The following is a 9,773-nucleotide window of genomic DNA, read 5'->3' as shown; positions in this document are numbered from 1 at the left end:
AAAAACAAGCCCCTAGCAAAAGACCATGGGCATGTAGGTACATTCTGTAGAAATATTTTGAGAACTCTACCCCAAAAATAAAGCTATGTCCTTTGAGGAAAATATTTAGAGACATTTTTCCTCCAAGTAGGCTACAAAAGAGCCGTTAACCTTACAATTAACTGATTTTTAAAGTATAGCTACAAGAGCCATACGTAACTTTAATTAATTACCTAGCATATTTTTACACAAAAAATGAAATACCACATTTAATTCTGTCTTTTTAACTTGTGTTTTTTATCTGTACCCTTCATTTTTCTGTTCTACCCACCTTTTCTGAGGTCCTAACCATAAAACGATATTCAGCATTGAGAGCATTACATCTAAACTTGAAAACAAAACTGCCTATATGTCCATCTACAGATGACCCATATTCATGTCATCCAATCAGTGGAGAGTTGCTACCATTCATACAACTCATAGTAGGTTCTAGCAACTTTACAACAGAGGTATTGTGTAAATTATTCACACTAGCAAAAGTAGAAAATAAATCCGTAGATAACCTTGGGTGAGTTTGTAAATACAGTAGGTAAATCCTTTGAAGAATTTTTTTTATTTTGTTTGTGAATTAGATTTTTTAGATTATTATTATGAATTTTTTTAATCTGATTTGTGTTGTTGTAGAAATGTCCAAACATCCTTACGCCAATGCGTGCATAGAGCTGTGAAGTTTGCCGGTGTTCGCGCAAGCGTAGAACTGACCAGGCAGTGTCATAAAACCAAACACGTTGAGTTTGAGAACGGACCTTACAGGCGTTACGGATCGGGTACTGACAACAGCCACGGAACCTCCGTAGCCTACTTCTTCCGGTTGTAACTTTCAAAATACGTCCGATAAATTAGAACGATTGAGCCACATTTCTGCTGCTTCTGTGTTTTCCTATTTTGTAGTGCAGGGTGGTATTTTCTATTTTCTAATTTAGGACCATAGACTTGGAAGTGAGTTTAACAATCTTTTTACAGTCTTGATAACAATCAGCCTTACATTAGTCACAGGATACAAACTCTCCCCTAACATAAAACACCAGCAATTATCAATTTTAGTACAAAATAAATAAAATGTATTAATTTCCGAATTTGCAACCCATTTGTTTTCGCCAATTTGCGGTTTTATTTTGAAAGCAGAACCGGATGTAGCTATGTGCAGTCAGTTAGCTTAACGCAGCTACGACAGCTACAGAACCAGCTGAACCAAGCTGGAGCGCCTCTGCTGGTCCACTTCCTTCATTACAAAGAAATTACTGGCTGATAAATAAATGAGAAATTGGAAATATTAGAATAAATATTACAGTGAAGGACAATTTATGTCTAAAAACCTGACATGACAGAAATAAAGACAACACACGCTGACAGAAAGTGCAAGTAGATAGCAGCTATTTATTTTAGGTTAATCACTGTACAAACCAAAAGCATTTCATACATTAAATGGTCATCAATCAACAAAACCAATCAGGTGCCTCACTGCCTGAGGTACAGGCACACGGTTCACATTTAAGTGTTATGTGGTCATGTCTACAGTATGTTTCTTTAGTGAAATATGTCCGTCATGACAGCTGACGCCCATTCTTCACACCAGTGATTTCACACCTACAGAATAACAGATAAAAGAGGTCAACACGGGACATACTAAAATCATGTTATTTGAAACATATGTTCAAGGAGTTGCTGTAGCTCCTCATGAGAAGTTGCCATATCAAAAATCATAAAAGTTCATGATCATGTAATATGCCAGGATAACCAAATGTTATGTGTGTTACTTTAATTATTTTATACAAATCAAAACCAGTGCTTTATGTTAAGATAACAATTTTCGATAGGTGCTCGTGGCTTGCTGTGAGCAGTGCTGTATTACAGTATGTATCATGTATCAGTATGTATATCATTCACTCTGGACTCACCGTGGGAGAACTTGCACTGTTTGAGCGCCTCATTGAAGCCCTCACATAAACTCAGGTCAGTCTGGTTGGTGGCACAGTCCAGGAACTGTCTGACCTCAAAGTGACAGGGGCCTGTCTGGGCTGGGGCAGGCCGGGGGGGCTCCTGGAATGACACGAGCAAATTAAAAAGGAAAAAATAAATCACACATTTGAGTTAAAAATGTGACATTTCACAACAGCAGAGGTGCTACAAAGTCAGAAATGGGATTAGTAGTTGAGGTCAGCTTCGGTTTGGTCACACAACTTTACAATAGGGTGACCAGACGTCCCGATTTAACCGGGACAGTCTCGATTTGACCGGGACAGTCCCGATTCTGAGTTTTGTGTCCCAAGTCCCGACAAAAGCCTGTCCGGACGCTAAAATGTCCCAGTTTACACCAACCACTATGAAATTGTCCCGGTTGTCAGTGATTACATAGCTGACGTGGTTTTATTATAGCCCGATCTTTAACTAAACCCATGTAGAAAGACTAATAAAGTGTCCAGCGTATGGTTTTAACAATGTGTGTGTGTGTGTGTGTGTGTGTGTGTGTCAGTCAATCGTAGCGGTCTGCGTCTGCATAATCTGTGCAGCCAGCGTTACAATGTATATTTCTAAACAATGCCTCTTCTCATCTGTCTCGTTTTAATGGTTAGGCCGGCTGCGTGGCGTGAGCGTGGCGTGAGCGTGGCGTGAGCGTGGCATTTCTGTTGCGTGTCAGCAAGTTCAGTGGGTGCATTTTCCAAAAGAATGCTTTAATTCGCAAAAATAAAGTTGGTCCCACACGAAACTCACTTAATGTCTTTTAATATTATTTCTTAGTGCTAGTTTAGTAGTTAGTGTCTTTTAGCTCTTAGCTCTAGCAGCAGACTGTCGGACGTCCCGCTGTTGGAATCCTTTACATACAAAATAAATATACACACTTTACACCATTTACAGTTTAGCTGTCACCTTTTTAACCCTGTTTAATCCAGTTACTACTGTAGCGTAATTATGGCACCCATGCAACTTCTAGAGCTAACGGTAGGCTAACGTTACCTGCTGTCAAGTGTAACGTTAGTGTTAACTAGCGTGACATGCAGCGCTGCTTCTGTTGCCTCTAACGTCTGTTTCGGAGCACCAGAGAGCAGCGCTGACATTAAGCTAGGTGGCACCGTAATCAGGCACCGAAATCGACATTACTATTCCGTCCGGTATATAACTTACCGAACACCGGCGCCATATTAGCACCATATTTTAACATGCGGCGTTAACCTGAACAGAAAATTGCATTGCCTGTGTCTTTTCACGGCAAACGCGCGTGTGGAAAGTGGTCGCACAACAGCTGAAATGTTGGGTTGCGCACGAACGTAGTGTTTAAACTTTACGGAGACAACCAAATAAAATATTGACTTCTTTTGAAATCAGATTTTCCAGTTTTGGTTTGTTTTTTATATATATATTAATAAAAAAGAAAATATATATATATTTAACAGGTGGTTGGGCCACCAGAGACCACGAAACGGTTGCCATTCGACGCAACCGTTACTGTCGAGCCCTGGATATCCAAAATCTAAGATGATATTTAGCCACATATATCGATATAATATTGATATATTGCCCAGCCCTAAAAAGTCCCCTATTATTTTGTTATTTAAAAGTTTTTAATATGAAGCAGCAAATTCAGGAAATGTTGGGTCTTCATCAGCAGTAACTTAACACGACTCCTATAAGCGAACATGAAATGTAAAATAAAGCAGATATAGAAACTGAACTTCAAACCACAGAGACTCAGAAGCTACAAACAAGACTTTTAAAAACGTCTTTCTCTCCTGCACAAGTCCTGGCACCCGCTGGTAGACGTACTTATTTTTAGGTTCATAAAATGTACACCTAACCCCATTGCGCACACAGCATCTTTAACATTTTTTGAGCCCTTCCGTAAATTATTTCTGGGTACAATGATTCAGGAGAAAGGTAAAAGCAGCAGTAGTTCCTCTAACACTTGGACCAGGTGTAGAACATTCTGCTTTTGAACAGTTCCAGACAGGGGAGGGGGAAAAAAACAAAGACAAGTCAGACTCAAACAAACACAGAAGTGCAAGATCTCCAAAAAACAGTGATGACCTATTTGATGTGTTAAAAGTCCAGCTAGGCTTAGTTTTGCAGCCATCCTAATCCTATGTCCGATTATACTCTACCTCTTACCTGGTATGTCGGCTTGGCTGGCTCTGAACTGCTGCTGCTGCTGCCGCTAAATGCTCCTGTGAGGGCGCTGCCAACAACATGGCCCACAGCCGAGCCTACTGCCACCCCAGCAGCTGTGGTAGCCATCTGGGCCATGAGGCCAGGACCCTGGGACTGAGCTGGAGCCGGGGCCAGGGCAGCAGGAGGTGGATGAGCGGGGGCCGGAGCATGGGATAGAGTTGGGCTACAAACAGAGTAGAAAAACAGTAAATCTCTTGTGCATTAGAGCGGCTTAATAGGACAATACGTAAGTGACACTTTTGAAAGCCCTTGTGTCCTTATAAACCCATCTGTGGCATAGGTCTTAGTGGTGTAACGGACCGTAGTCGATCCGTGGTCCGTACGGATCAACACTCACGGTTCGGAATGCATGTGAACCGCGGATCAATTGTAAAGTTTAACGATAATAATAGTGTGTGTGAAATACATTTTTACTGTTGTTGTTACTTAAAGTAAGCTAATAAATCTCTATGAAGGGTTGCTGTGAAAAGATACAGGCAACAAAATGTTCTCTTCACCTGAACGGCGCGTGTTAAAATCCAGTGCTAAACAGGGTTAAAAAGTTAAAAAGCTAAACTGTAAACGGTGTAAAGTGTGTCTGTATTTCACTGTAGAGGATTCCAACAGCAGGGCGTCCAACAGTCTGCTGCTAGAGCTAAGAGCTAAAAGACACTAACTACTAAACTAGCACTATGGTCACTGCTGTTGTCAACCTCGTGGTGCATTCAAAGTTATTGTAAAATACCCTTTTCTCATCTGTTTTTGTCGTTTAACTGCAATTTAATGGTGAAAGAAGTAATTATTGTTGAATGTAAATGTTATTACATTTTTAATAGAACATTTAAATTCCCCCTTTTTTGTGCTGATCCGATCCGAACTGTGAGTTTTGTGATCCGTTAGACCCTTAACAGGGCTGTGCAATATATCGATATTATATCAATATCGTGATATGAAACTAGATATAGTCTTAGATTATGGATATCATACTATGGTAAGTGTTGTCTTTTCCTGGTTTAAAAGGCTGCATTGGGGTAAAGTGATGTAAATTTCGGAATTTACAGACTGTTCAAGCTGTTCTATTCACCTTTACCCACTTAGTCATTAAATTGACATTTCTGAAGATTTAAAAAAAAAACTCAAAGTCTAAATAACATTTTGTATCATCGCAATATCAACATTGAGATATTTGGTCAAGAATATTGTGATATTTGATATTCTCCATATCGCCCAGCCGTACTGTGGCATACCACCACCTTTCCTTTCTATTCAGCTATATCCGAATTGTAGATTATGAAATTTATGAATTATACCTTCATACAATGCACTGCAATAGAAATATGTATCTTTTATCAGTCAGGGCTGCAGAGAAAAAAAATCCACATTACTGATAATTATTTATCAAAAATCTCATTGTGTAAATATTTTGTGAAAGCACCAATAGTCAACACTATAATATCGAGGTATTTGGTCAAAAATATCGTGATATTTGATTTTCTCCATATCGCCCAGCCCTATTGCTACATTATAACTGAGCAAAGCAGAAAGATATTTAGGCCAACATTACACAGTGAAACTACACTGTTCTTAATCTTTTGTGGTGGTGAGCCAACATTTCAGCCTACATTCCCAATCACAACCCAAGAAAAACACTTGTCTCTGCACTGTAGTCGTTAACTGTATGTCATATATTGGAGCACAACTGAATAAGCGCACGGAAATGTAAGCCTTCCCAACTCCTCTCCTCTAAAAGCGCGACAACAACCCTAAGCAGCTCTATTTTGACTAACCTAGCGTGACCTTGCCAAGATCTAACCTCACTTCAGACTCCACATGGCCACGGTGACTTATGAAGCAACAATTATTAGGATATATATGCCGTAACCTAGGCGTAGTTTAGCCTGACTACATACAAACTATCTAGGCAATCAATGTTATATCTGTTTTAAGTCTAAATGAATGCCTGCGCTTCAAATAGGACACATTGGGACTATCTGCAATAGTGAGTCCGTTGTGCAAGTTATTGTAACTGTTGGGTTACATGTATTTACCTGGCTGGAGCTGAGGAACGGCTGCGGCTTCCTCTGGCCATCTCTGAGACGACAAAGTTAGTTTTATTGATTGACTAACCAGACTAAAGAACGGGAGCTTGGTCGTTGCTTCTAGAAAGTTATTTCCTAACACACTGCACTGCTTAGGTCACTGACAGATGGTGCTCATGCACGTACCACTGACCTTGTTAAGGTTCTGCTGTTGCCGGCGGCTACCTACAAATGTCGCGAGATGTAACGAGCTTGTTTCTGCTGTAGGGTTGAGCTTTGTAAAGGGGGGCACACCGCCACCTGCTGGACCGGAGTGCAGGCTCTTCACCACAGACCAATGCCTCCGACGCTGGAGTCGATTTTCTAACAAACCCAAATTCATAACTTGGCTGTATCCACACAGTTTTTCCTGCTATTTATTGTCTCCCCATGATCAGCCTTTTTTGTGTTAATTTGAACAAACTTGGATTATTTCCATTTTATACTTATACTCATTATACTCCACTATATTTCAGAGGGGCATTTTATATATATATGATTTTATAATATATGTTGTACTGTTATATGTTATATAGATTATAAAACTAGCCTGCCTATCTACAACACTAACATGCTGCTTATATAGGCTATTAATGCATCATTCATTATAGCACGTCTTTTTCTTTGAAGTTAATTATATACGTACATATAGATTATAGATCAAATGTCTGTATAGCTATAAATATGTTTTGGCTGATCCTGTGAATTAGATACTTTAATCCCAAATTACCATAAAGCAGCCATGCTTACTGATGTGCCCACACAACCAGAGATATTGAAGGTATATATCAAAATCTCTGACGGCTGAGTAATTCTTATCGTCTTGTGTTATTATGTATTTTCATGTCGCCCACCCCTAATTTAATTACAATACTGTAATATAACAATTAGGGATGCACCGATCCGACTTTTTCAGTCCCGATACCGATGCCAGGGCTTTGTGTATCTGTCGATACCCGATACCGATCCGATACCGTTGTTGAATTAATAATACACTGTATACCTTCCACCTTATACCTTCCTTCCACCATGTGGAAGAGACTAAAGGCACCAGACCTTCCTAACTAAGACAAAATAACATAGATGTAATATATTGAATTCTTATTTATTTGTACACTCAACTCTTCCAGCATGCAACACACGTGCGACAGAGGGAAAAACGCCTTTTCTGGCGGTTTATGTGCTTTTTTCAATGCTTTAGGTTAGGCACTTTGTTTTAACGGTTTTGACGCTTTACTCAATGTTTTGCCACGTTTTCCGAAGTTTTTGGTGCTTTTTACGATGTTTTTGTCACTTTTACAGACAATTCTGACGCTTTTTTCTGCCTTTTTCCAACTTTTTTGGAGCTTTTTTCAACGTATTTGTCGCTGGCTGAGGAACTTTTTTGCCGAACTTTTTTGGGGCTTTATGAGGCCCAAAATGTAATTGAGAAGACTACAGTATATGAGACATGCAATAATACAGTCAAAATATTTGACTTTTTCTCTTAAATAAATACGTCAATAATTTCTACATGTCTGGCCCTTGATGTGATTCTCATTTTCCAGTGTGGCCCTTTGGGAAACTGAGTTTGACACACCTGAAATAGAGACTTGAGACTGGACATATACATATAATCCAGCAATCATCATGGGATATCGTGTAGCAAAGAAAATAAGAGGTTATATTATATATATATTTATTATGTTTTCAGGGCTGCACATTTGTTACCATTTTGAATCCAAAATAGGTCATTTGTATTATTTGAGTCGATCCAATGAGTTTATTTGTTTAAGTGCCCTGAACTGATTTCCCCCTTACATAGAAGTAATTACATTAATTCTAGAGTGATTTTTTCCCCTATATCCTGAAGATAATCTGTTGCGGGTTGCATGTGTCGTCGCCCGCGTCCAGGCGCTGTTTCTCTCCCTCTCCCGCTCCCTCTGCATCTCCCTCTCCCTCTGCCTCTCCTTCTCCCTCTCCCGCTCCCTCTGCATCTCCCTCTCCCTCTGCCTCTCCTTCTCCCTCTCCCTCTCCCTCTCCCTCTCCCTCTCCCTCTGCCTCTCCTTCTCCCTCTCCCTCTGCATCTCCCTCTCCCTCTGCCTCTCCTTCTCCCTCTCCCTCTCCCTCTGCATCTCCCTCTCCCTCTGCAGTCATACATTCTGTTACTGTGTTATGGGTGGAATAATAGTGAAAATAAATGATTGCCCTTTGTCCTGGGGACCTCCTGGAACCTCCTCAAGGACTCCTGGGGGGCCCACGGAGCCCACTTTGATTGCCCACAGATTTCTTGCTAAGACAGAGTGAGAGCTAGGCCCAGATGAGAGGCTGAATACGCTTCAACTTCTTTTCACCGGCCATTATGACCGGAGAGAATAATCCAGGAAGTTATCTCTGGTCGTGTAGCAAACTGGGAGGACTCCAGTGTCGTGAAGCATGCAAAACTGCAGATAGATCCTCCTCGGTCAGTGCTACCAGAGCCTTTTCACTCCCTATTTAGCCCCATTGTACCAAATTTGGTTGCAGTTCCACCTGAGTTCCACTGGGGGTGATCGCAGTCCAGTGCTAAATGAATGGGACTCTATGGAGCTAGACGGCTACATTTGTCTTTCGCCTGATTGTCGTTGAGAAATCTCAGATTTGATTGTAGTTTTTGCAAGTTCAACATGGATTATAGGTCAAAAGTTGAATGAACGAGTACTTATGTCCTTTTGATTTCTTACAGGTTGAGTCGTTCTTGCCCATAACACGCTAGCATTCTGCTAATGAATGCTGATTGGTCAGTGAAGGACTGATTATGACCAGAGATCCCACTTGACGGCTAACCTGTCAGCTGTGTTGTATTAACAGGGAGAGTCTAACCTGTCAGCTGTGTTGTATTAACAGGGAGAGTCTAACCTGTCAGCTGTGTTGTATTAACAGAGAGTCTAACCTGTCAGCTGTGTTGTATTAACAGGGAGAGAATCTAACCTGTCAGCTGTGTTATATTAACAGGGAGAGTCTAACCTGTCAGCTGTGTTGTATTAACAGGGAGAGTCTAACCTGTCAGCTGTGTTGTATTAACAGAGAGTCTAACCTGTCAGCTGTGTTGTATTAACAGAGAGTTTAACCTGTCAGCTGTGTTGTATTAACAGGGAGAGTCTAACCTGTCAGCTGTGTTATATTAACAGGGAGAGTCTAACCTGTCAGCTGTGTTGTATTAACAGGGAGAGTCTAACCTGTCAGCTGTGTTATATTAACAGGGAGAGTCTAACCTGTCAGCTGTGTTGTATTAACAGGGAGAGTCTAACCTGTCAGCTGTGTTGTATTAACAGGGAGAGTCTAACCTGTCAGCTGTGTTGTATTAACAGAGAGTCTAACCTGTCAGCTGTGTTGTATTAACAGAGAGTCTAACCTGTCAGCTGTGTTGTATTAACAGAGAGAGTCTAACCTGTCAGCTGTGTTGTCGATGCCTCAAGAGAAAAAAGGAAGCGACTCAGATCTTGCCGTAAAGCAGTATCTCTGGCCGTATATGTGTATGACGTCATTGACATT

The 9,773-nt window shown here is 40.7% G+C and overlaps 1 protein-coding gene across 1 annotated transcript; it reads right to left on the bottom strand.

Annotated features, from left to right (window-relative positions):
* Positions 1-1,391: 1,391 nt before the first annotated feature.
* chchd10 (coiled-coil-helix-coiled-coil-helix domain containing 10) lies at positions 1,392-6,408 on the bottom strand. The gene is made up of 4 exons (XM_078267620.1): positions 6,231-6,408; positions 4,144-4,366; positions 1,938-2,079; positions 1,392-1,626 (listed from the first exon to the last, which is right to left on the bottom strand). The coding sequence occupies exons 1-4, from the start codon at positions 6,269-6,271 to the stop codon at positions 1,607-1,609; spliced, it is 426 nt and encodes a 141-aa protein (XP_078123746.1). The 5' UTR covers positions 6,272-6,408; the 3' UTR covers positions 1,392-1,606.
* Between the last annotated feature and the right edge of the window lie 3,365 nt (positions 6,409-9,773).

This window comes from Sander vitreus, chromosome 2 (genome assembly GCF_031162955.1).
Source record: "Sander vitreus isolate 19-12246 chromosome 2, sanVit1, whole genome shotgun sequence".
Classification (NCBI taxonomy): Eukaryota; Metazoa; Chordata; class Actinopteri; order Perciformes; family Percidae; genus Sander; species Sander vitreus.
Note: the sequence above shows the minus strand (reverse complement) of the source record. Positions and strands in the feature narration are given on the sequence as shown.

What these genes read in the sequence shown, in the direction of transcription:
- chchd10 (XM_078267620.1), bottom strand. Translation starts at nt 6,271, where the DNA reads ATGGCCAGAGGAAGCCGCAGCCGTTCCTCAGCTCCAGCCAG. An exon ending in CGTTCCTCAGCTCCAGCCAG is followed by an intron (nt 4,367 to 6,230) that starts GTAAATACATGT and finishes CTCTGTTTGTAG; the next exon opens with CCCAACTCTATCCCATGCTC. An exon ending in CAGCCAAGCCGACATACCAG is followed by an intron (nt 2,080 to 4,143) that starts GTAAGAGGTAGA and finishes GTGTCATTCCAG; the next exon opens with GAGCCCCCCCGGCCTGCCCC.